The sequence below is a fragment of the Dryobates pubescens genome, chromosome 36, assembly GCF_014839835.1.
Source record: "Dryobates pubescens isolate bDryPub1 chromosome 36, bDryPub1.pri, whole genome shotgun sequence".
Taxonomy (NCBI): domain Eukaryota; kingdom Metazoa; phylum Chordata; class Aves; order Piciformes; family Picidae; genus Dryobates; species Dryobates pubescens.
This window is the reverse complement of record NC_071647.1, coordinates 2,654,963-2,680,765: the sequence shown is the minus strand read 5'-3', so window position 1 is coordinate 2,680,765 and position 25,803 is coordinate 2,654,963. Positions and strand designations below refer to the sequence as shown.

Below are 25,803 nucleotides of genomic sequence, written 5' to 3'. Positions count from 1 at the left end.
GCAGCCTGCCCGGGGCTGAGTGCGGCTAACCAGCAGGTGCGGCAGCGGCGGCCAAAGCGGCGCAGGCTTTGCTCCTCCAAAGGGATCTTCGCTCTTTAGCTGCACAAGGGCAGGAGGCATCGGGGTTGTCCCATCCTGGAGCTCCAGATCCAGCCTGTGCTGCTTTAGCAGCCAGAGCACAGGGGACAAAGTTCCCAGGAGCTGTGGAAGGCCCTGGGCACTCAACTCCCACCGACGCAGGCTCCGATCCCTTGGAAAGCGCTGAGCTCTCCCTCCTGCCAGCTCCACCAGGACCAGCCAAAGCCTTCCACGTCCCCAAGTTTCTCATGGACCTGCCACAGGGATATTTTTTTCTTGGGGGGGAGGGGAGGAAGTGGGGGGGGGCTGCATCTTTCACTGCCCCCCCATTGAGTCCTTAAGGCCAGAAACGAGGTGGGACCGAAGGCTTGGGCTGCAAAGTGCCTGCGAGGTCACCTGTGAGGAAGAGCAGAGGGGTTGGGGCAGACACTGTCACCCCAGGTCACACATAGAAACATCAAGCAGTTAGTAAAACAACAAGATACTATTTACAAGTCTTGGTATCTCCTCGAGGAGGGGAGGAAGGCCACCTCCTGCCTCGAGGGAAGAGTCTCTGGAGGTGAAGGAGGAGGCTGGAGGTGCAGAGGTACCCAGCACTGGTGCCGTGCACCAGCTCACCTTTGCAGTCCTTTCCTCTGCCAAAAACCTCCAGGCCAGTGAGATGTCCAAGCTGTAGCTGTGTTGGGGATGTTCCCCCAGGACCATGCTGGCTGCTTGGTGGCAGCTGGTGGTGGGGACCAGGGGGTGCTCACCCAGCCAGCAGCTGGTCCCCAGCATCACCCCACGAGCGAGCTGGGTGCCGGGCAGGGAGCTGATATGCCATGAAAATGCACTTCTAGCTCTGGAGATGTGGAGGTGGTGAGTGATGTCCTCTCCCCGGGGCTGTGGTGGAGTCCCAGCAGAGGGACATGCTGAGGCCACCCTCGAGGATGCCCCAGGGAGGCTGCACCAAGGGTGGGCAGCAGCTGCTGCGTGCCCAGATGGAGGCGAGGAGCCCGCAGGGGCATTTCTGAGCCACCCTTCACAGTGCTGGAGGAGAAGGAGCCCTTACAAGCAGGGGGTCAGGACCACCAGCCCCAGCTGGGTCTCTGGGTGAGGAGGGGCAGTGCAATCGCGGCAGGGTGGCTTTGCTCCCGGGTCGGTGCAGCAGGGGGATGGTGTTGGGTGAAGGATGAGCAGAGCCCTTTCGTTGCGTCCCCGCAGCAGGCAGGCACTTTTCCAGCCCTTTAACCCTTCGGTGTCCACCTTCGGAGCTCCAGCCCCACCTCGGAGGTGGTGGCACTCAGAGGCGGTGGTCCTCAGCATTCCAGGTGGTCCTGGCTGCTCCTCACCAAGACCCAGCGCTGGCAGCCCTGGGGGGCACACGTGGAGCCCCAAGTTTCACAGTGTAGGTTGAGCTGCTGGAAGCCAAATCCTTCCCCTCAGCCCACACCCCATGGTAGGACCAGCCCCCTCCCCAAATCCTAACGCCTCAGTTCTCCCCCTGCCCACCCCAGCCCTGCCCTCTGCCTGTGGTTAGGGGAAGCAGCTGAATTCCAGGGCGCTGGAGAGCAGCAGGACACAGTGGTGGGGAGGACCAAGGAGGCAGGGTGGGGAGGAAGAGGAGAACCGGAGTCCCAAGGGGGAAGGAGCAGGGGCTGGAAGGGGAGAGGAGAGGGCCGAGGGGGCAGTGCTCGTCGTTGTGTCCATCTGTCCGGCATCACGGGGCTGCAGAAGATGCTCCAGTGGCAGAAGTTGGGGTCTGGGTGCCGAGCAAGACTGAGCCCCACGCCCCAGCCGCTCAGGGGCTGCCGGGGGCTGGGAGGGGTCGGTACCGAAAGCAGGAGCTCAGTGCATACAGGGCTGTGAACTGGGGGGGCCCGGGGAGCCCCCGCTTCCTTCCCGCCCTCCCCTCCGGGGCTCTTGGTGCCGGGGAGGGGGGGAAGGGGGAAGGGGAGCCCAGGGGGCCGCCCCGGGCCGCGCTTCAGACGGGAGAGGTGGCGGTGGAGTCGCTGTGCAGGCTCTCGGCGATGTCGCCGCGCTGGATCTTGCGCAGGGCGGCCAGCAGCACGTCGAGGGTGGCAGAGTCCTTGGCGGACCAGTCGGCCAGGAGAGCCCGGGCAGGGGATTCCGCCCTGGTGAAGGAGTCTATCAGGTCCTCTTTGTAGCCCAGCTCCCCGGCCAGCTTCCTCCACGTCTCCTCCGCGGAGCTGCTCAGCAGCTTCTCCACCTCTTCCTGCTTGCCGGGGGGCAGGGCGACGTAGAGGGTCCCGTCTCCTTTGGGGGCTGGGAAGGATGAAGCGGTGTTAAGCCCATCCCCCAGGCTGCCCTCGCCCACCCTGCAGCACCCGGCTTGCCCTACCTGGCCCCTGGGTGCTCTGGTTGGGTGGCTGCTGGTCGTGCAGGCTCTGGCTGTCCACGGAGATGCCACTGTCACTGTGCAGCTTCTCCCCCTCTGGGGAAGGTGTCTGGTTCACAGGGCGGTTGTTGGCTCCTTGCTTGTTCTGTTTGCAGCTGTTCCACCTGCAGAGGGAGAGAGGAGCAGGGAGCTGACACCTCAGGGTGACGCCCCCCAGGCCGGGAGCAGGTCTGTGGCTTTGTCCCCCTGTCTGTCCCCCCCTTTTATAAGGAGCAGCTGGGGGACCTGGGGTGGTTTAGCCTGGAGAAGAGGAGGCTGAGGGGAGACCTCATTGCTCCCTACAGCTCCCTGAAAGGAGGCTGGAGTGAGGTGGGGCTTGGTCTCTTCTCCCAAGGTCAGAAAACACCTTTAAGATCATCAAGTCCAACCAAGGTGGCCTCGAGTTGCCCCAGGGGAGGTTTAGGTTGGAGGTGAGGAACAATTTCTGTGCTGCCAGAGTGGTCAGGGATTGGCACAGGCTGCCCAGGGAGGTGGTGGAGTCCCCATCCCTGGAGGGGTTCAGGAAACCTGTGGCCATGGCACTTGGGGCCATGGTTTGGTGGCCATGGTGGGGTTGGGTTGCTGGTTGGACTGGATGAGCTTGGAGGCCTTTTCCACCCTTAATGATTCCATGATTCTCTGGCTCTTGGGACCACTTTTTCCCCAGGGAGAATCCTTTCTCCTGCAGCCTCTGGCTCAACCTCTCCATCATGGTGATCACATCATGCTTCAACTCAGCCTTCGCAGCTGCTCAGCTCCTGAGCTGTGCGAGGAGCCAGGGCAGGGCTCCCTCCTGCATGGACCTGCTGCCAGACTGGAACACAGAGGGGTCCCAGGGCTGCCTGAAGGTCCCTCCCCCTCCCTCAAGGTGCCTCCAGCCTGGGATGTCCTTAGAGTCACAGAGCCAGCCCCGGCCTGCCCAGGGCCAGGTGCCAAACCATCTGACCAGGGATGAGCCTCTGAGCCTGATCGGCCACGACGGCTGCCCACAGCGTGCCAGAGCCAGCAGGGGCCAGGCACAGGGGGGTTGCAATGAGGGCTCCCCAACCCTGCTGCCATCTCCCTCTTTCACCCCATTCAGCTGCCTGATTTCTCACACAGTTTTGGAAGCCAACTTGCTACCCATCCAGCCTGGTCCCCTTGTGGGACTTCAGAGCAGGGAGGCACAACCTGCTTCATGGACTCATAGAATGGGTTGGCTTGGAAGGGACCTTGAAGATCAGCCAGTTCCACCCCACCCCTGCCATGGGCAGGGACACCTCCCACCAGCCCAGGTTGATGATGCTCCTAGCTGGAGCACCAGCCCTGTCCATAGCTGGAGCATGGTATCATCCCCATCCCTGTCTGGAGCACCATCCCCATTCCTAGCTGGAGCACCACCCCTGTCCTAGCTGGAGCATCATCCCCATCCCTAGCTGGAGCACCAGCCCTGTCCCCAGCTGGAGCACCAGCCCTGTCCTAGCTGGAGCACCATCCCTGTCCCTAGCTGGAGCACCATCCCCATCCCTAGCTGGAGCACCAGCCCTGTCCTAGCTGGAGCACCATCCCTGTCCTAGCTGGAGCACCATCCCTGCCCCTAGCTGGAGCACCATCCCTGCCCCTAGCTGGAGCACCATCCCCATCCCTAGCTGGAGCACCATCCCTGTCCTAGCTGGAGCACCATCCCTGTCCTAGCTGGAGCACCATCCCTGTCCCTAGCTGGAGCACCAGCCCTGTCCCTAGCTGGAGCACCATCCCTGTCCTAGCTGGAGCACCATCCCTGTCCCTAGCTGGAGCACCAGCCCAGGCTGCTCAAGACCTCATCCAACCCAGCCATGAACCCCTCCAGGGAGGGGGCAGCCACAACCTCTCTGGACAGCCTGTTCCAGTGTCTCCCCACCCTCACTGTGAAATGTTTCCCACCCTGCCATGCCCCCAGGGTGCTGATCTTGCTCCCCTACCTTTTGAAGGCGATGTAGGCCACCAGCCCCACCACCACAGCTGCCAGGATGGAGCAGTAGACAGGGATGAGGTTGTCGGCGGTGCCGCGGCTCACGACGGGCTGGGAGCTGCCCATGATGGTGGTGCCCGTGTCTGCCAGGGTGCTGGGCATCACTTCAGTGTTGAAAGGGTCCCTGGTGATGGGCTCATGGCTGTCAGAACCCACCAGAGATGGGGTGTGGGTTGTCCAGCGAGGGTGGAGGTCTGCCAGGAGGGGAGGGAAAGGGAATGAGAATGGTTAGGCACACATCCAGCCCTGCCCTGGGATGGGCTGTGCTGGGGCAGCTGCTGAAGGGACAATGTTCTCTGTCTCCAAGGGCTCATGGAGGTGTCAGCACTGCCCTCAGACTTGTTCCTTCCAGCTACCTCATTCCCTGGCCACAGACAGCACCAACCCCACTGCTCCCAAGGGCTAGCACAAGTTGTTCCTTGCCCCGGATGGCTGATGGTGGCTGGGCCTGGCTGGGCATGGTCCTGGTTGGACATGCTCCTGGCTGCACATGCTCCTGGCTGCACATGCTTCTGGCTGCACATGCTCCTGGCTGGGCATGCTCCTGGCTGGGCATGGCCATGGCTTTGTAAGCTCTTTCCTTTTGCTCAAGTCCTGCAGCTCTTCCCACCATGTGGAAGCTGCAGGCTGAGCCCCTGCCTCCCATTGCCGGTCCCAAAGCCCAGAGAAGCCGCTCCAGCTGCCTCCCATCCACTGCACATCTGCACCAGGACCTGTGTGAGGCAGCCCAGGTACCTCCACAGCTCACAGGAGGCTGTGCTCCTCTGCTGCCAGCAGCACCAGAGCCTGGGTTCGCCCTTCTCCTGGCCCCTGCCTGCAGCCAGGCACTCCACCAGTGACCCCATTTCCACCACACCCAGGCGTGTCCCAGGGAGCTCCTGGATCTGTCTTGTCTTGCCCCAGCAATCAGAAGGGCAAGGAAGCTGCTGGAGGGTGTAGAGCCCAGACCTGGTGAGGAGCAGCTGAGGGAGCTGTGGGTGCTCAACCTGGAGAAAAAGGAGGCTGAGGGGAGACCTCCTTGCTCTCTACAAGCCCCTGAAAGGAGGCTGGAGCCAGGGAGGGGTTGGCCTCTTCTCCCAAGCAACAAGGGATAGGACAGGGGAGGTTGGACATGAGGAGAAGCTTCTTCACTGCAAGGTTCCCAAAGACTGGCACAGGCTGCCCAGGGAGGTGGTTGAATGCCCATCCCTGGAGGTGTTACAGAGGCAGAGGTGTGGTGCTGAGGGCCATGGTTTGGCCACGATAAGAGACTGGCTGAGCTCAAAGGGCTCCTTCCAAGCCCAACCGCTCTGCGATTCCGTTGCAAACCCTCTGCCCCGGGGCCGCCGCGACCCCCACCGGGCTGCCGGCTCCCTCCAAACCTCCCCCCTGCCTCCACAGGGGCTCGCCCTGTGCCTGCTGGGGCTGTGCCACATCCTCCACGATGGCGAGGACAGAGAGGGCTGCGGGGCAGGGAGCTGGCACCTTGCCCTGCCGTCCCTCCCAGCCGCGGCCCCCGGCCGGCCCCTGCTGCCCTTTGGGAGCCGCTCTCCGGTGGCCGGCAGGGCCGCATCCGGCAGGGCCCCGCGGGCAGCTAACAAAGCTGGCCCTGTGCTCCTTGACTTGTGGCTCCATTTACTCGACCCCTTCCCGAGGGAGCTGCGCTGGCTGCCCCCCGTGCCCCGCAGCAGCGGCGCCAGGGACAAAGCTTCTTTCTCCCCGGCTGGGCTCAGGGCAGGCAATCGCCGCTGCTGCTGCTGCCGCCGCCGCCGCCAAGGAGCAACCGGGCTGTCCCCAAGCCAGAACAGCTCCCAGGGAGCTGTCCTCAGGAGTGGGGTTCAGTGCTGGGCTCCCCCAGTTCAAGAGAGACAGGGAGAGAGAGGCCAGCAGAGGAGACAGAGATGCTGAGGGACCTGGAGCAGCTCTGTGAGGAGCAGAGGCTGAGAGCCCCTGGGGCTGTGGAGCCTGGAGAAGATCAGCCCCAGAGGGCAGCTGAGCAATCCTCAGCAAGAGCTAAAGGAGCTGTGGGGGTGCTGCCAGTGAACGATGCTCTCTCCCTTCCCCTGGACAACAAACCCTCCGGGGCTGTGGGTCTGGCTGTTTCCCAACTCTCCAGGGCAGTCAGTTCCCATCAGAAACCCACCGGGTGCCAAGGTTCCTCCTCACAAGGAAGATGCTTCACTGCTTTCAGCAGCTTTGTAGCTCTGTGCTGGACTCTTCCAAGCAGTCCCCTGAGGTCCTTCTTGAACTGAGGGCTCCAAAACTGGACACAATATTCCAAATGTGGCCTCAGCAGGGCAGAGTAGAACCTCTCTGGACCGACTCACCACATCCCTTCTAATCCCCCCCAGGATGCTGTTGGCCTTCCTGGCCACAAGGGCTCCTTGCTGGCTCTCCCTGGGGAATCACAGAATTGTCAGGGTTGGAAGGCACCTCAAGCCTCAGCCACTTCCAACCCCACTGCCACAGGCAGGGACACCTCACACCGCAGCAGGTTGCTCACAGCCACCTCCAGCCTGGCTGCAAACACCTCCAGGCAGGAGGCTTCCACCACCTCCCTGGGCAACCTGTGCCAGGCTCTCACCACCCTCATGGGGAACAACTTCTTCCTAACATCCTGAGGAAGCTTTTCAACCACTGATGGAGATTTTCATTACACCACAGTGGAGTTTTTAAACTCACTCCCAGGGAAGTACAATGGATTCATCCCAGAGTTCCAAGCTAACAGGGATGGATTCATCCCAGGGTTCCCAGCTTAAGCTGCCCCAAGCAGAGCTGCTGTAGCAGGCAGCCCTGCTGCTGACACCCTCCTGAGAACCCAGGTCAAGTGAAACAACTGAGGAACAAACACTGAGGGCATCAGAAAGCTGCTTGCCAAGACAGAATCAACCAGGTTGGAAGAGACCTCAGAGATCATCAAGATCAACAAAGCCAACCCCAAGAGTTTTTGACCCACTCCCAGGGAAGTACAATGGATTCATCCCAGGGTTCCAAGCTAACAGAGATGGATTCATCCCAGAGTTCCAAACTAACAGGGATGGATTCATCCCAGAGCTCCAAGCTAACAGAGGTGGATTCATCCCAGAGCTCCAAGCTAGCAGGGATGGATTCATCCTAGGGTTCCAAACTAACAGGGATGGATTCATCCCAGAGCTCCAAGCTAACAGAGATGGATTCATCCCAGAGCTCCAAGCTAGCAGGGATGGATTCATCCTAGGGTTCCAAACTAACAGAGATGGATTCATCCCAGAGCTCCAAGCTAACAGAGATGGATTCATCCCAGAGCTCCAAGCTAGCAGGGATGGATTCATCCTAGGGTTCCAAACTAACAGAGATGGATTCATCCCAGAGTTCCAAGGTAATAGAGGTGGATTCATCCCAGAGTTCCCAGCTCAAGCTGCCCCAAGCAGAGCTGCTGTAGCAGCAATCAAGGAGCAAACACTGAGGACATCAGAAAGCTGCTTTCCAAACCAGAGCCACAGAATCATCACCCAGGTTGGAAGAGACCTCAGAGAGCACACAGAGCAGCTAAACCACCCCCAGGAGCACCCCCAAGCTCACCTCTGCACTCAGCATCCGAGACCGGGGTGCACTCCTTCACCAGCACCTCATGCTCCTCACAGGTGGTGCAGGGCAGGCAGGGATCCACGAAGTTGGCCTCGCTGGAGAAGGTGCCCTCGGGGCACTCCTCGCAGACCGTGTCCTGCGAGTCCTGGCAGGGGAACATGAGGCCGAAGCCCACCTCGCAGACCCTGCACTCCCTGCAGCTGCCGCTGGGCTCGTCCTGGTAGTAGCCGTAGGTGCAGTGGCAGACGGCGTCGTCCGACTCCACGCAGGGAGCAGACATCCTCTGCAGCCCCACGCACTGCGTGCAGGGCTTGCAGGGCTCCGTGGCGCTCACCGTGTCCGAGTAGGTGACACCTGGCCGCGGGAAGGGGGACGGGGAGAGAAAGAGGGAGGTCAGCAAGGAGGCGTTGCCTCCAGTCCCGGGCTCCCCCCGGGTCGAGAGGGGCGAGGAGATCCTGGGGAGGGTCCCAACCGAGGCTGTGAGGATGAGGAAGGGAGTGGAAGCTGAGGGAGTGGAAGCTGAGGGAGCCTGAGGAGGAAAGGCTGAGACACCTGGGGGTGGTTAGTGTGGAGAAGGCTGAGGGGGCATCTGATCCACGACAATAAGTAGCTGAGGGGTGGGGGTCAGGATGAAGGGGCCATCCCTGTCCCTAGCTGGAGCATCATCCCTGTCCTAGCTGGAGCACCATCCCTGTCCCTAGCTGGAGCACCATCCCTGTCCTAGTTGGAGCACCAGCCCTGTCCTAGTTGGAGCATCATCCCTGCCCTAGCTGGAGCATCATCCCTGTCCCTAGCTGGAGCATCATCCCCATCCCTAGCTGGAGCACCATCCCTGTCCCTAGCTGGAGCACCATCCCCGTCCCTAGCTGGAGCACCATCCCCATCCCTAGCTGGAGCATCATCCCTGTCCCTAGCTGGAGCACCATCCCTGTCCTAGCTGGAGCACCATCCCTGTCCCTAGCTGGAGCACCATCCCTGTCCCTGTCTGGAGCACCATCCCTGTCCCTGTCTGGAGCACCATCCCTGTCCTAGCTGGAGCACCATCCCCATCCCTAGCTGGAGCACCATCCCTGTCCCTAGCTGGAGCACCATCCCTGTCCCTAGCTGGAGCACCATCCCCATCCCTAGCTGGAGCACCATCCCCATCCCTAGCTGGAGCTCCATCCCTTTCCCTAGCTGGAGCACCATCCCCATCCCTAGCTGGAGCTCCATCCCTGTCCCTAGCTGGAGCACCATCCCCGTCCCTAGCTGGAGCACCATCCCTGTCCTAGCTGGAGCACCATCCCCGTCCCTAGCTGGAGCACCATCCCCATCCCTAGCTGGAGCATCATCCCTGTCCCTAGCTGGAGCACCATCCCCATCCCTAGCTGGACCACCATCCCCATCCCTAGCTGGAGCATCATCCCTGTCCCTAGCTGGAGCACCATCCCTGTCCCTAGCTGGAGCACCATCCCCATCCCTAGCTGGAGCATCATCCCTGTCCCTAGCTGGAGCACCATCCCCGTCCCTAGCTGGAGCACCACCTCCATTTCTGACCTCCAAACGATCCCCATGGGCATCCTAGAGCCATCCCAGCCCCTCAGCATCCCAACCCTTCCCCCTCCACATCCTGCCTGCGGGGTCCCTCGGGCCGTGGCCAGCCGGTGTCCCCTCCTCTGCGGCGTGTCCCCGACACGAGGCGTGATGTGAACAACACTAATTGCTGACTCCTCTCTGACCCCAGGGCTTCTTGCTCTCTGATTTCATCCTGAAGGGCTGACTGTGCCAGGGAAATCAATCCTCCTCCTGCAGCCCAGCAAGACCTCCCCCCCCCCCCCCCCCGCCTGCTCCCAGAGGTGTTTGAAGATATTTTTAGCTCGGGAAGATGGGGCAGATCCCATCCTGGAGGGCACAGCTGCTGTCCCTGCATCAGCTGCCTCCCATTGATCCCACCACAGCCCCTGGCACTGCAGTGCCCAGCCTTCCCTTGTCCAAAATGCTGGGGGAAAGTCCAGCTTCCTGGTGCTGGGGAGCTCAGCCTCCATCCCTCTGCAGGCTCTGCTCCTGAGGAAGGCAATCCAGCCATGTGCTGCCCTTTAGGTTCCTGCCTGTCTCCCTGGGATCACAGAGTCACAGACTGGTAGGGGTTGGAAGGGACCTCTGGAGATCATTGAGTCCAACCACCCTGGCCCAAGCAAGATCACCCAGGGCAGGTCACACAGCAGTGAATCCAGCTGGGTCTTGGAAGTCTCTCTAGAGGAGGAGACTCCACAGCCCCTCTGGGCAGCCTGCTCCTGGGCTCCAGCATCCTCAAAGTGAAGAATTTCTTCCTTAAGTTTAGGTGGAACTTCCTGGGTTCCTGTTTGCATCCATTGGCCTTTGTCCTGTCACTGGGCACCACTGAGAAGAGGCTGGAAAGAGGCTGGAGCCAGGTGGGGCTCAGCCTCTTGTCCCAAGAATCAAGGGCCAGGACAAGAGGAAATGGCTTTGAGTTGCCCCAGGGGAGGTTAAGGTTGGAGATGAGGAACAATTTCTGTGCTGCAGGAGTGGTCAGGGATTGGCACAGGCTGCCCAAGGAGGTGGTGGACCCCCCCTCATCCCTGGAGGGGTTCAAGAAACCTGGGGCCAGGGTTTGGTGGCCGTGGTGAGCTTGGGCTGCTGCTTGGACTGGAGGCTCTTAGAGATCCTTTCCAAGCTCAACGATTCTCTCTCAATTCTATGACCTGCCCTAGGGCAGGGGGGGGGGGGGGTGGGCAAGCAGCCCCTCCCCTCCTGCCTGTCCCAGTGCCCAGCACCAGAGGCAGAGCAGCACTGGGTCAACCCCCAGGCTTCATGCAGCTGCCATTAACCTGGGCTCATCCTTTAGCACTACTCTGAATTATTGATGGGCACCATTAGAGTGGGGAAGTGGCCAGGAAAAGCATACGGCTGAGTGGGCACATTTCCCGTGGCAGCAAGGTATCTGAGCTGAGCAATTACAGCTGAGATTCAAAAGGGCCCTCCCCCCAACCCTCCCAACCCCCCCTCCTCCCCTCCTCTCTGCCCCCCTCTCCCACTCTCCCTCCCTTTCACTCTCCCCCCCACCCCCTTCCCTCACCCGCCTGCAGCGATGAAGGCTGGCAAGGGGTGGTGGGGGATAAATAAATCATGAGGCATCCATCAGGGGTGGCTGGCAAGAAAGGTTGGGGGTGGAGAGTGGGGGGGGGGGGAGGGGAAAAAAGGGAAATTCTCATTAAAAAAAAAAAGAAAGAAATCCAAAGTGCCATCTGGGCTGAGGCAGGGACTGTGCCCTTCAGCCCCACCACCATCATCACGCCCCCACCACGGGCACTTCGGTGGCAGCCCGATGCCAGTTTGGCTTGGGAGAGCTGGGAGGTAGCCCCAGGGTGAGGTGGGGAATCTCAGCAGCCCAGGGCCCTGCCCACATTCCTCCTGCTTGGCAAACAGGGTGGGTTGGTGGCACAAGGGCTGCCTGCACCTGCCCGGTGCCCGCAGCAGGATCCAGCGTCAGCCCAGGTCCAAAAGGATTCCCTCTCCCCCTCCCAGCAAAGGGCTTTGCAGCTCTCCTGCCTAAGAGCACCGAGTCCAGCCACCAAAATATGTCCAAGCGAGGAGTGGTTGGGCTGTGGGCTGCTGGGATGCAGGAGAAGGGCTGTGGGGGCAAAGCAAAGCATGGAGAGAGGGAAAGCAAGGCAAGGAGAGAGGGAAAGCAAGGCATGGAGAGAGGGAAAGCAAGGCAAGGAGAGAGGGAAAGCGAGGCAAGGAGAGAGGGAAAGCAAGGCAAGGAGAGAGGGAAAGCAAGGCATGGAGAGAGGGAAAGCAAGGCATGGAGAGAGGGAAAGCAAGGCATGGAGAGAGGGAAAGCAAGGCAAGGAGAGAGGGAAAGCAAGGCATGGAGAGAGGGAAACCAATGCATGGAGAGGGGTGAAACCAAGGCAAGGAGAGAGGGAAATCAAGGCAAGGAGAGAAGGAAATCAAGGCAAGGAGAGAGGGAAAGCAAGGCAAGGAGAGAGGGAAAGCAAGGCATGGAGAGAGGGAAAGCAAGGCATGGAGAGAGGGAAAGCAAGGCAAGGAGAGAGGGAAACCAATGCATGGAGAGGGGTGAAACCAAGGCAAGGAGAGAGGGAAATCAAGGCAAGGAGAGAGGGGAAAGCAAGGCAAGGAGAGAGGGGAAAGCAAGGCAAGGAGAGAGGGAAAGCAAGGCATGGAGAGAGGGGAAAGCAAGGCATGGAGAGAGGGAAACCAAGGCAAGGAGAGAGGGGAAAGCAAGGCATGGAGAGAGGGAAACCAAGGCAAGGAGAGAGGGGAAAGCAAGGCATGGAGAGAGGGGAAACCAAGGCAAGGAGAGAGGGAAACCAAGGCAAGGAGAGAGGGGAAAGCAAGGCATGGAGAGAGGGAAACCAAGGCAAGGAGAGAGGGGAAAGCAAGGCATGGAGAGAGGGGAAACCAAGGCAAGGAGAGAGGGAAATCAAGGCAAGGAGAGAGGGAAATCAAGGCAAGGAGAGAGGGGAAAGCAAGGCAAGGAGAGAGGGAAACCAAGACATGGAGAGAGGGAAATCAAGGCATGGAGTGGGGTACAGGCAGCTCCCTAGAGGCCAGGAGCACTCAGCCTTGCTGGTCCAGCAGCAGGGCACAAAGTGGTGCCCTGAGGCTTGGCTCTTGGGGGGTGGGGGTGTGATGCTGGGAGGACTCAGGGCTGCAGCATTTGCTCCTGGCTGCTTTCATCCTCTCAGGGATGGAGGAAGGGCCCAGACTCTTTTGTCCTGGTGCTTTCCAGCTCAGCTCCCTGACCCCACAGAGCTGCTGCCTGATGTTCGTCCCCCTGCGAAATTGCAACTGCCTGGGGCAACGTGGGGCTGGGAAGCAAACCACAGCAGGAGCAGCACTTTGCACCCACATCCCAGCTAACACACAGCCTGCCAGCACTACTTTCCATAACCTCCACATCCCATGGCCTCCAGAGAGGGTGCAAATTCCATTTATCCCTTCAGGTCCCAAAAAGAAATCAGGATGGTGACTCTGGTCAGGCTCCCTGCAGGAAGGGGTCACAGGGATGGGTGGTGGTGGAACAATGGGAGCTGGAGCTGGGCCTGGGCAGGATCCAGGCAAGAAGGGATCACAGGGATGGATGGTGATGGAACAGGGGGAGATGGGCAGGTTCCAGGCAGGAATGGATCACAGGGATGGATGGTGATGGAACAGGGGGAGCAGGACACCTCATCCAGGCTCCCTGCAGGAAGGGGTCACAGGGATGGATGGTGATGGAACAATGGGAGATGGAGCTGGGCCTGGGCAGGTTCCAGGCAGGAATGGATCACAGGGATGGATGGTGATGGAACAATGGAAGCTAAGCAAGTTCCAGGCAGGAATGGATCACAGGGATGGATGGTGATGGAACCATGGAAGCTGGGCAGGTTCCAGGCAGGAATGGATCACAGGGATGGATGGTGATGGAACAGGGGGAGCTGGGCAGGTTCCAGGCAGGAATGGATCACAGGGATGGATGGTGATGGAACAATGGAAGCTAGGCAGGTCCCAGGCAGGAATGGATCACAGGGATGGGTGGTGATGGAACAGGGGGAGCAGGACACCTCATTGAGGCTCCCTGCAGGAAGGAGTCACTGGGATGAGCAAAGAGTGTCTACCCTGGCCCCCACAGCAAGGTGGGTCTGAGCCCCCTGCAGCCCAGGAGGGAGCAGCCCCAGGGGCTGTCCCCCAGCAGCCCTGAGGAGGGAGCGAGCCAGGCGCAGCTGGGTGAGTGCTGCTGATCGATCCTGCAGGCAAGCAGAAGTATTTTTAGCACTGCCCTGCCACTGCTCCATCCCTTGCTCCATGCTGGTGCTGCTCTGCTTCTCCCTCACCCCACACTTCACCTCCTCATCGCTCTCCTGCAGCCATTCTCTGTCCCTTTGCCCCCTCAAGTCACAGCCCTGGAGCAAGCCAGGCTGGGCTGGCTCAGCTTGTCCTGCCAAGACTTCTCCTTAGGTCTTCAGGGGGTTGGGAGAGGTGAATTTGAAGGGCAGGCTTGCTTCTGCCTGTCGTGGTGGTGTTTGAAGAGCAAGAGTTGGGCCACTATCACCTCTCAGCATCTCCTGCACACAGCTCCACCTCATACCCATGAAGCGTTCGACACAGGAAGTGGCCAGGAGCAAAGCTCTTCCCCTGGCTCTTGGGGACCTGTGTGATTTGCTTCTTCCCCCTCCAACTTGCCTTTTATTTTGCTTAAAAAGGGGAAGAAAAAGGTCAAATCAAGATGCAGCTACTCAATGAGGTGGCTCATGCTGGGGCACTCCCATGGCTGCTGGATCAGAGACCAAGATGCAGCTGCTGTGGGGAGGGGGATTGTTCAGGGTGCTGGAAAGTGGGAGGTGGCTGCAAAGGTGCCTGGCACCCACAGGCCCCAAAGCAGGGGCAGGTGGCTGAGATGCACAAACCTGAAGCTAAGAAGTTCCACCTAAACGTGAGCAGGAACTCCTTGAGAGGCTGCTGGAGCCCTGGAGCAGGCTGCCCACAGAGGTGGTGGAGTCTCCATCTCTGGAGACATTCCAAACCCACCTGGATGTGTTCCTGGGTGACCTGCCCTGGGTGACCTCCCCTGGGTGACCCTGAGCTGGGGAACCCTTCCTCCCCCTACCATTCTGTGATTTCCAGGGCAGGTGGCTTTGGGGAGATGCTGGCTGTGAGCCTGCTGGCAGCACAGAGCTGGGTGGCTTGAAGCAAAACAGCACCAACTGCATCCAGAAAGCACTTCCAGGAGGCTAAGAAGGGAGCCTCAAGTACCTCATGGCCACTGCAGCTCCCCTCCCAGCCCCTGTGCCAGCCCCTTTGTGGTGTTCTGTGGAGGGAAGTGGCTACTCACTGTCCAGGCAGGGCTCACAGACGGTCTGGTTGACCCCACAGGGCTGCACCACCCCCTCTCCCAGGTTGCAGGCTTTGCAGCATTCCCCACTGGCTGTGTACATCTTGGTGGAGCAGTTGTTCTTGGAGCTCCAGCTGGGACCCTGAGAAAGGAAAAGGAGCCAGGAGGTGAGCTTTGTGATGGGACCCTCCTTGCAAGAGCAGCTGGAGGAAGAGCCTTGCATCAAGGTGGGGTCCTGCTGTGGGGGCTGAATGGGGCTCCCCTCTTAAAGAGAGGTCCTAGGAGAAGTGGCTTTCCTGCACACCTCAGGAAAGCCCCTGCCAAAGCCCTGCTGGTGGAGAGAGGTCAGGAGAAGCCACAGCCTGGGCTCTGGGTGCCCTGGAGGGCCATGGGGGTCCCCACACCCCATCTCCTCTCGGGGTGCTTAGGCGTCCTTGAAGGGCTCAGCCCTTCCCAGGGCATTGCCCACGGGGAAGGCATTGCCCACAGGCTGGCAGCAAGGTTAGAGCTGCCTGGGGAGATGGAGAGTTCAGAGAGCTGGGCTGGCAGCTCTGCAGTGCTCTTGGTGCACAATGGGGATCGGCAATCACCACGGCACCCCACCCCCCCTCCGTGGAAAGGGATGAGCCTGAAGGCAGCCCCGAGGGCTTCAGCAGCACTTGCTGTCTAATGGCACCGAGTGTCTCTGCTTCCAGAACCTGTCCCCACACGTGGAAGCAGTCACCCTGCCCTCAGCAGCACTCAGAGCCACCCCTCACATGCACCCTGCAGTGGGAGAGGGCAGGGAGGCTGCTCCCCACAGCACCTCTGGGCTGAGGCCGTGCAGTGCAGGAAGCATCTCGACCTGGGCACAGGGCTTGCAGGGATGCTCACAGCAATCAGAGCTCTGCCAGGGCTCCTCTTGCCCCTGCTGCTCACAAGCAGGGGGTGTGCTGGATCATCCCTTTGCCATCCAGCTCAGCTGGGTGGCTTGGGTGTCATTTTAGTGGGGTTTGGGCTGGCTGGAGAGCTCCTTTTGCCCCTGCTGCCCACAAGCAGGGGGGTGTTGGATCATCCCTTTGCCATCCAGCTCAGCTGGGTGGCTTGGTTTGCATTTTGGTGGGGTTTGGGCTGGCTGGAGAGCTCCTTTTGCCCCTGCTGCTCACAAGCAGGGGTGATTCTGTGATCCCTTTGCCATCCAGCTCAGCTGGGTGGCTTGGGTTTCATTTGGGGGGGAGTTGGGTTGGTTGGGCAACTCCTTTTGCCCCTGCTGCCCACAAGCAGGGGGGTGTTGGATCATCCCTTTGCCATCCAGCTCAGCTGGGTGGCTTGGTTTGCGTTTTAGTGGGGTTTGGGCTGGCTGGAGAGCTCCTTTTGCCCCTGCTGCTCACAAGCAGGTGTGTGTTGGATCATCCCTTTGCCATCCAGCCAAGCTGGGTGGCTTGGTTTGCATTTTGGTGGGGTTTGGGTTGGTCGGGGTGGGGTTTTTGCATGATTTTGGGGGAGGGGAGGGGGGGAAGGGAAGAAACTAAGCTAATGCTTGGAGGAGCTTTCTCCCCCCCCCCTCCTTGTGCATCTGGATGCCTCGTCAGCCAGTTGGCTGCCTCTTTGCACAATGCTGCGTTATGAACTCGCTGTGCATCATCCGGCAGCATCCGGCCCGGCTGAGACAATGGAGCGCCAATTATAGGCATCTGAATGACAAAGTGCTCCAATTACCCTGCGCTGGAAAGCGTGTGGCTGCTCTCCTCTCCTCCCTGGCACCGCTTCGTGCTCTCCTCCCTGGCACCGCTTCGTGCTCTCCTCCCTGGCACTCCTTCACCAGCCCAGCCCGGGAGCCCTGCTCCAGCGCCGGACCCCAAACTGGGCAGGCAATGAAGGGCTTGGTGTGATGAGGGAGCATCCCAGCACCCCCAGATAACTGCTGGGGAATGGGTTTGGGGGTGAAGAAAGGCTTTGCTTTGCTTTGCTTTGCTTTGGCTTTGTTCCCCGGGGGACAGATTCTGCCCGGGAGGCTTTTGCAGCCGAGCTGGTCGGAGCCCACCCTGCCGCTCCGGCCCCTGCAGCCCATCTCCTCTGCTTGGGAAGAGGTTCAGCCCTCTCCCACCTCCGTGAGTGGGACCGGGGGAGCAGCCGAACGTGCCTGGCTATAAATAGCGCTGGGAAGAGTGGGGCAGCGCAGCTGGGACCAGCAGCAGCAGCCAGCCAGCCAGCTCGCCAGCTCTCCCACGCCGCAGGCAGCTGCGAGCGGCTCCGGGAGCCCGCAGGGCTGGGACCCAGCCCCAGCGCTTCCTCTCCGTGACACCCAGACCACCACCAGCAGCTGACCCCGGGGACACCCCTACCCCCTACCCCCCGCTCTGGCCACGTGTCCCCTCCCTGTAGGGCCGGCAGGAAGGGTCAATACCTTCCCCCCCTTGCCAGATCCCTACCTCTGCGCTCCTAAGCGCTGCTAAATGCAACTTCCAGCCCCAGGTGCTGCGTCCTCTCCCCCCGCCCCACCAGCCCCAGTTCTGCTTTCGTTTCCCTTTCAGTTTGAGCCCTGCAAGGATCAAGACACCTCGGAGCGGGGCACATGGTCTGCATTAGCCCACTGAAATGTGCATGTGATTAACACAACTCCTGTTGACAAAGCCGCAGGTATTAGCACCATAAAGCATTTTGACAGCTGGACCGAGGAGGGGCGAGGTTGAGGGGCTGGGGGGGGGGGACACACGACACGGATGGAGGCTGTGAGCAACACCTCCCTGAGCTTGTAATTGCTTTTGGAGCCGTGGCCGTGGGGTTTTGTGCCTCCTGGCAGGCGGAGGAGGAGGAGGAGGAGATGACCTGGGAGGAAGGTGGGAATTCGGCACACCACCATTCGCTCCGGAGCCCTGGCACGGAGAATTGCTTCTCGCTGGAGCAGGGGAAAGGGAGAATGCTGCAGCTGGAGATGGTCCCGGCCAGCAAGCCTGGATCCGAACCTCCCGTGAGCCTGACAGACAGGCTCTGCCTTTCTTGGCAAAGCAGCCAGTCTAGGAAAGGCCAAAGCCCTGGCTCCCAACAATCCCCAAACCCTGGGCAGCAGAAAAAGCCACATCTGAGGTCTGAGGGTCCGGCCAAGGCTCGGCTCGGCAGGGCTGGGATGGCTCTGCGGGGCTGGGACTGCTCCGCAGGGCTGGGATGGCTCTGAAAGGCTGAGATGGTTCTGTAGGGCTGGGATGGCTCTGCGGGACTGGGACGGCTCTGCAGGGCTGGGATGGCTCCACAGGGCTGGGATGGCTCCACAGGGCTGGGATGGCTCTGCGGGACCGGGACGGCTCTGAAAGGCTGAGCTGGTTCTGCAGGGCTGGGACAGCTCTGCAGGGCTGGGACGGCTCCGCAGGGCTGGGATGGTCCCGCAGGGCTGGGACAGCTCTGCAGGGCTGGGACTGCTCTGCAGGGCTGGGACGGCTCCGCAGGGCTGGGAGAGTTCTGCCTCTTCCCACTTGGAGTCAGCCCCAAGCAGCACAGGTAGAGTAATGAACTTGGGGTGCCCAGGGTTTGGGGTGGCCCTGGGGCTGTGGCCACAGCTGGGGGAGCACATCTGGACCTGTATAGGGGTGGGCTCGGTCCTCCCAACTCAGCAGGTGCAATCCTGGGGAGGGAGTAAATCCAGTCCCAAGGTAGCACTCAGCACTGACAGGGGGAGGTGGCTGTGGAGATCTGGGGAACACAGATCCAGATCTGGACTTTCCCAGCCCCACAGCAGCAGGCGGGGGGTGGAGGGGTGAGGGGGGGGGCGTTAGCCGAGGTGGATAATTCCTTGGTGTGAAATCATTTGACTCCGTATAGCTGTGACAGCTTTTGCCCTTCCTGCCACCCACCCACGGTTGTGAGCATCCCGGGGCGGGGGGGGCGGGGAGGGAGGGCTTGGCCAGCCCAATCCCATGCCCAGTATCTTGGGTGAACTGGGGGGAAGAGACCCTCCAGCACAGAGCCACAAACAGCCCTCTCCTCCTCAAGCCTCTGCGTGAAGCCACCAAAGCCTCAGCTTTAATATCCTGCCTGAAAGGTGTCCTGCTGCTTAACAAAGCCTCCGGGACCCACAGCAAACCCTCCCCCCACCCCTGCAAAAGCCCAGGCTCCGGCCCAGTTGGGTCCATCCCCATGTGCCCACCGGCCTGCCCTGCTCTGGGTGGTTCCCTCTCTCTTGGCTTCCCCCCTCCCCAGGCTCCGAAGTTTGGTCCCCAGCAGACGCTGAGGCTGTGCCCATCCCAGGGTCGCAGCCCGAGGGGTGGAAGTGTTTCGCCCTGCGCTCTGGGCAGTGAGTTTGGAGCTGGGAATGCCTAAGGGAGGTTCTGGGGATGTGGCATGGCAGGACGTGAGGGCACTGGGGTGCGGGTGGCATCTTCTCCCCCTGCCCGGCTTGACTGAGGGCTCCGTCATGCTTTTTGTCCTGGCTGAAAGGAGTGACAAGAGCCTGATGCGGGAGTCGGAGGGAGTTGTACCATCCGGCCCTACGGGGGCATCCACCTCCCCGGGTCCCCTTCCTCTGCACCCACAAGAGCTTTGCCTGGCACCCCCGGGATCCCCACCCCGTTCCGTTCCCTCTCCAGCCCTGCTGCCCGGTACCTCCGGGACCCTCCTGCCCGCCCCATACCCTCAGGACTTCTCTATCCCAGGGACCCTACGCATCTGCCAGGCTGGTACCCCCGCGGACCCTCCAAATACTCCTGGCTTGTGCCTCCGGGACCCTCCATCCCGGTGCCTCCGGGACCCTCTGTGCCTCCGGTACCTCCGGGACTTTCCATGCCGGTACCGCCGGGACCCGCTATGCCTCCGGTACCTCCGGGACTTTCCATGCCGGTACCGCCGGGACCCGCTATGCCTCCGGTACCTCCGGGACTTTCCATGCCGGTACCAGCGGGATTCTCCATCCCGGTACCGCCGGGACCCTCTATCCCACCCCCGCCTGGTGCCTCCGGTGCCCCGGGGAGCCTCTGTCCACTCCCCCCTCCCCCAAGGATGCTTCCCCCCCGCACTCACCACGGGGAGCAGCAGCAGCAGCAGCGGCAGGAGCCCGGCCATGGTGTGCGGGGGTGTCGGGGCCGGTCACCCCCCGGAGAGCCGGTGCGTGGCCGGGCTGCCCTCCCTCTGCCTCCCGCTGCCTCGGCGGCAGCCAGAAAAGGGCTGCAAGTCCCTCCTTCTCCTCCTCCTCCTCCTCCTCCTCCTCCTCTCCGCCCCCGGAGCATCAGAGCGAGCAGCCGAGCCCGCACCCTCCTCCGCCGGCACACAAAGCCCAGGGCTGCACCCCTAACACCCCCACCCCTCCCGCCACCCCGCGCCCCTCCCGACCCCCGTGGCCCTCCCACGAAGTGTTTTGAGGGGGAGCTCGGTGTCTTTCCAGCCAGGTCTCTGCAGCCCCTCAATTATTCACTCCCGTCCGTCCTCCTCCATGCACCCTTCTCTGCCGTCCGTCCATCCACACATCACTCTCCACGCCCTCACGTCCGTCTGTCCGTCCCTACGGATCCTCCTCTGCTGTCCACCCATCCCTCTCCAGCCCCTCAAATGACCATCTCCATCTGTCCACCTCCACAGACCCTCCTGAGCTCTCCATCCATCTCTCCAGCCCCTCAAACACTGGCACCCACTCGTCCATCCCCATGCACACTGCTCTGCTGTCTGTCTGTCCAGCTGTCTCTCTCCATCCCCTCAGAAGCCCACCTCCATCTGTCCATCTATCCCCTCACCCCCCACTCTGATGCTCACCACCCCTGGGATGGCTTTGTTGAGGTTACTGCAACCCCAGCAAGAGGCTCTGGCCAGGTCAGTGGGCAGGGCTGGCCGGGGGGTGACCAGGCCTCCTCTGGCTGCTTGGGACAAGGGACACCATGCCACAGCTGCCTGAGCTGGTGACACCCCCAGGACCCAGACCCCAAGGCCTGTCACAGCCACCTGGGTGACAGGGAGAAGCCCCCAGCAGGGAGCACATGGGGTGCTGTGGCAGTGAAGGAAAGCTCCTGCTGGTGTCACTGACTCACTGTCACCAACCTCTCCAGCATGCTGGGGGGGGTGGAAGGGACCTCTGGAGATCATCCACTCCAAGCCCCCTGCTAAAGCAGGGCACCCACAGCAGCTTGCCCAGGAGCACAATGGCCAGGGGGGGTTGGAAGCTCTCCCTGAGCAGCCTCTTCCAATCCCTGACCACAAGAAACTGTTCCTCATCTCCAACCTAAAGCTCCCCTGGGGCAACTTGAGGCCATTTCTTCTTCTATTCCTTGCTCTGAGGGAGAAGAGACCAACCCCCACCTCACCTCAGCCTCCTCTCAGGCAGCTGTAGCGAGCCAGAAGGTCTCCCCTCAGCCTCCTTCTCTCCAGGCTGAGCACCCCCAGCTCCCTCAGCTGCTCCTCACAGTCACAGGATCACAGAACTGTTAGGGCTGGAAGGGACCTCAAGGACCATCTAGTTCCAGGCCCCCCTTGCCATGGTCCTGTTCCCCAGACTCTTCCTCAGAGCTCTGCTGGGGTCCTCCCCACCACCACCACCACAGCCACTCAAGCCCCAGCCCCAAGCTCCTGACAGCCCTGTGGGCTCTTCCTTCAGCTCAAGCCCATTTCCTGGTCGGACCTGATGACCCCAGAGACCTTTTCCAACCCAAGCAACTCCCTGACTGTATCTTGCAGGTCCTTTTCCAACCTAAATGATTCCAGGGTTCCACATCCCCCGAGCCTCTGCCCCGCTCTGGGCAGCCAAGTGCCCAGGGTTGAGCTGAGCTCAGCTGGATTTCCTCTTCTAGGGAGGGGATTGTTGCCCTCCTGAGGAGCAGGAGGTCAGCTGCTCCCAGCCAGCTCTCCCTGCTCCAGCCGGGAAAGGGCTGGAAGGAAATTCCCTCACTCCCAGCTTGGCCTTTCCACGAGATTAAAGTGAATCCAAAAGCTGCTGTTCGTTCTCTGGCACGGGGAGCAGGGAGCAGAACACACATGTGGAGCACATGGGGATGGCTTTGCTGGCCAGGATAAAAAACCCCAGCATGGAGCCAGGTGGGAAGGGGGCTGGATGCTCCTGGGGCTGGATGGTGCTGGCTGCCCACCCACAGATCAGCTGGGCAGGGAGAGGGGGCAGCGAGCCAAGCACTCAGCTCTCCTTTGAGGGCACTGGGGGGGGGGGGGGGTGGCAACTGGGCAAAGACATATGGTGGGGGCTGGGCACAGCTGGAGGGGGCAGCCTGGGGGTCTCCTGCAATTGATTTGTCACCGTGCCACAGCTTAGTGGCAAACCCAGCTGGTCTGCTGGGCTCCCTCACGACCTGCCCACCCTGAAGGGCTTGGGGCTGTGGTTGCCCCCCCATGGGATGCACTTCCCAGGGATGAAGGGCTTGGGGCTGTGGTTCCCCTACCCCATGGGATGCACTTCCCAGGGATGAAGGGCTTGGGGCTGTGGTTCCTCCACCCCATGGGATGCACTTCCCAGGGATGAAGGGCTTGGGGCTGTGGTTCCCCTACCCCATGGGATGCACTTCCCAGGGATGAAGGGCTTGGGGCTGTGTTCTCCCCCCATGGGATGCACTTCCCAGGGATGAAGGGCTTGGGGCTGTGTTCTCCCCCCATGGGATGCACCTTGGGCTTGGGGCAAGCAGTCCCTGAGCCTCCTTCCCTGCCACCCCCCTGAGCACAGCTGCTGCATGATGCCACCATGAGAGTCACCCCAGGGAGAGCCCAGGGCTGGTGATGCCCAGCTGAAGGCAGCAGAGAGAGAGAGGGAGGGAGGCTCAGCTGGGCTGCATCTGCAGCAGGCTGGGCCAGCAGCCAGCCAAGGTAAGTGAAAACTTCTGCTCCAGCCCAGCCCTCTGCAGCTCCTTTGGTGCAGGAGCTCCCCAGTGCTGCTCCTCCAGCCCCCTGCACACATTTGGTTTCCATGTCCCAGAAGAGGTTGTGTCCCTTCCATGGCTCCACAAGATGACAGAGAGACTCCTCCAAGTCTGCTGTCACCTCTCCAAAGGCTGCAGAGGTTTAGCTGCTGGGGCAGCATCCTTCAGGCTGCTGGGGGGGGGAAGGATGGAACCCAGCTGCCCCTGTTGTAAGCCCTGAGGCCAGCCAAAAGCTGCACCTTTTCCTGGCCATAAAGCCTGCAGGCATGGCACTGGGGGGCATCATTTGGTGGCCATGGTGGTGCAGGGATGATGGTTGGCCTTGATCACCTCAAAGGTCTTTTCCAGCCAAAATGATGCTGTGAGCTCCTCTGTGGTGCCCAGGGACACAGGGCAAGGGGCACAAACTGGCACCCAAGAGGTTCCACCTCAGCAGGAGAAGAAGTTTCTTTGCTGGGAGGGTGCTGGAGGCCTGGAGCAGGCTGCCCAGAGAGGCTGTGGAGCTCTCCTTGGGTGGAGAGCTTCCAACCCCCTTCCTGGCCACTGTGCTCCTGGGCAAGCTGCTGTGGGTGCCCTGCTGGAGCAGGGGGCTTGGACTGGGTGAGCTCCAGAGGTCCCTTCCAGCCTTCATCATGCTGGAGAAGAGGAGGCTGAGGGGAGACCTTCTGGCTCTTTACAACTCCCTGAAAGGAGGCTGGAGCCAGGTGGGGGTTGGGCTCTTCTCCCTCGTATCAGGTGAGAGAATGAGAAGCAATGGCCTCAAGCTGCCCCAGGGGAGGTTTAGGTTGGAGATGAGGAACAATTTTCCTTGCTGCCAGAGTGGGCAGGGATTGGCACAGGCTGCCCAGGGAGGTGGTGGAGTCCCAACCCCTGGAGGTGTTCAGGAAACCTGTGGCCATGGCACCTGGGGGCATGGTGTGGTGGCCATGGTGGGGTTGGGTTGGGTTGCTGCTTGCACCTGAGGATCCTGGAGGTCTTCCTCAACCTCAGTGTTTCTGTGATCCTAAGAAATGTGAGGTGGAAACCAGGCTTTGGAGTTGTTGCTGCTGGCTTCCACAAGGAGCTTTGCTTTTCTGGGAGCCATCAGGGGTCTCCTCTGCTGGCCTCTGTGGGCTGGAGAGGGTTGCATGGCAGTAGGTCACCTTTCAGGGAGGTCATTATGCTGCTTTTCTTCAATGAAAGAAGAGGAAGGGGGGTGGGGGTGGGGGAAAATCATCTCATTTGAATTGCCTTGGCCAGCTTTGAGAGGCTGGCACCTTGGGCTGCTTGGCAAGAGCCAAGCCCACGTCTGGAGAGCAGGAAGCTGAGGGCTGCCACAGGCCCTGGGCCTCTGCTTCTCCTTGCGATCGATCAATGGGATCCAGGTGCTTGAAAGCTTTTAGGGAGGGAGGCCAAGGTGGAGTCTCTTGTGGAAGCACACAGGCATGCCCTTCTCTTCCTCCCTCCCCCTGCTTGGTGCCTCTGCCAGCTCCAAGCCCACCCTTTTTGCCTCTGCCAGCTCCAAGCCCACCCTTTTTGCCTCTGCCAGCTCCAAGCCCACCCTTTTTGCTCTGCAGGATGGAGGCATGGGAAGCTCAGCTCCATCTCAACCCACAGTTTGAGAGCTGCTGAGCACCTTCCCCAGCTGAAGCACAGAAACTGCTGCTGCCTCTAGGCTCAGCCCCCCAGGGCTGAGTTTTGCCACCCAGGGAAAAGCTCTCTGGGTCCAGGCTCCCTCACTCCAGCCCCTGGCAGCTCCTCCTCTCTGCCCTGTGCTGGAGAATGTGGGGAGTGCTCTGGGGATCTGCATCCATGCTCAGCATGGAGTTATTCCCAGGGGGATGGGATCAGCTGTTCCTGTGGGGATCAGATCAGTTGTTCCCATGGGGATATGGCCCAATTGTTCCCATTGGGATGGGCTCAGTTATTCCCATGGGGATAGGGCTCAGTTATTGCCATGGGGATATGGCTTAGTTATTCCCAGGGGGATGGGATCAGCTGTTCCTGTGGGGATCAGATCAGTTATTCCCATTGGGATGGGTTCAGTTATTCCCATGGGGATATGGCTCAGTTATTCCCAGGGGGATGGGAACCACAGGGATATGGTTTAGTAATTCCCAGGGGGATGGGATCAGCTCTTCCTGTGGGGATCAGATCAGTTATTCCCATTGGGATGGGCTCAGTTATTCCCATGGGGATATGGCTCAGTTATTCCCAGGGGGATGGGAACCACAGGGATATGGTTTAGTAATTCCCAGGGGGATGGGATCAGCTCTTCCTGTGGGGATCAGATCAATTGTTCCCATTGGGATGGACTCAGTTATTCCCATGGGGATATGGCTTAGTTATTCCCATGGGGATAGGGTTTATTTACTCCATGGGAATGGCTCAGTTATTCCCATGAGGATGGAGCTCAGCTGTTCTCATGGGGGCAGGAGGATCAGTTATTCCTGTGGGGATGCAGCTCAGTTATTCCCATGGGGATAAGGATCAGTTATTCCCAAGGGGCTGGGTCTCAGTTACTCCTATGGGGATAGAGCTCAGCTCTTCCCATGGGAATAGCACTCAGTTATTCCCATGGGGATGGGGCTCAGCTATTGCCATGAGGACAGAGCTCAGTTATTCCCATGGGGAAGGGGCTCAGCTATTCCCATGGGGATAGAGCTCAGTTATTCCCATGGGGAAGGGGCTCAGCTATTCCCATGGGGATAGAGCTCAGTTATTCCCATGGGGAAGGGGCTCAGCTATTCCCATGGGGAAGGGGCTCAGCTCTTCCCATGGGGATGGGGCTCAGCTATTCCCATGGGGAAGGGGCTCAGCTATTCCCATGGGGATAGAGCTCAGTTATTCCCATGGGGAAGGGGCTCAGCTCTTCCCATGGGGATGGGGCTCAGCTATTCCCATGGGGATAGAGCTCAGTTATTCCCATGGGGATAGAGCTCAGCTATTCCCATGGGGATAGAGCTCAGCTATTCCCATGGGGATAGCCCTCAGCTCTTCCCGTGGGGATGTGGCTCAGCCCGACCACAGCATCCAAACCTGAGGGGGGGGAGTCAGATGTTGCCTTGGTGGCTGAGTTGGGGGAGGGGAGGTGGAACCATTCCACCACAGGCTGGGCCAGGATCAAGCCCCCAGACCGGGCTGGCCACAGCCCTCTGGCGTCAGCAGGTGGATGAGGGCA

General features: G+C 60.7%; 1 protein-coding gene across 1 annotated transcript; it reads right to left on the bottom strand.

The window, feature by feature from the left end:
- Positions 1–381: 381 nt before the first annotated feature.
- On the bottom strand, positions 382–14,966 carry NGFR (nerve growth factor receptor). The gene is made up of 5 exons (XM_054176829.1): positions 14,830–14,966; positions 7,986–8,345; positions 4,396–4,639; positions 2,420–2,580; positions 382–2,343 (listed from the first exon to the last, which is right to left on the bottom strand). Exons 1-5 carry the CDS (start codon positions 14,930–14,932, stop codon positions 2,042–2,044), a joined length of 1,170 nt encoding a protein of 389 aa, XP_054032804.1. The 5' UTR covers positions 14,933–14,966; the 3' UTR covers positions 382–2,041.
- Between the last annotated feature and the right edge of the window lie 10,837 nt (positions 14,967–25,803).

What these genes read in the sequence shown, in the direction of transcription:
- NGFR (XM_054176829.1), bottom strand. Translation starts at nt 14,932, where the DNA reads ATGTACACAGCCAGTGGGGAATGCTGCAAAGCCTGCAACCTGGGAGAG. An exon ending in CTCGGATGCTGAGTGCAGAG is followed by an intron (nt 4,640 to 7,985) that starts GTGAGCTTGGGG and finishes CCCTCCTGGCAG; the next exon opens with ACCTCCACCCTCGCTGGACA. An exon ending in GCCTACATCGCCTTCAAAAG is followed by an intron (nt 2,581 to 4,395) that starts GTAGGGGAGCAA and finishes CTCCCTCTGCAG; the next exon opens with GTGGAACAGCTGCAAACAGA.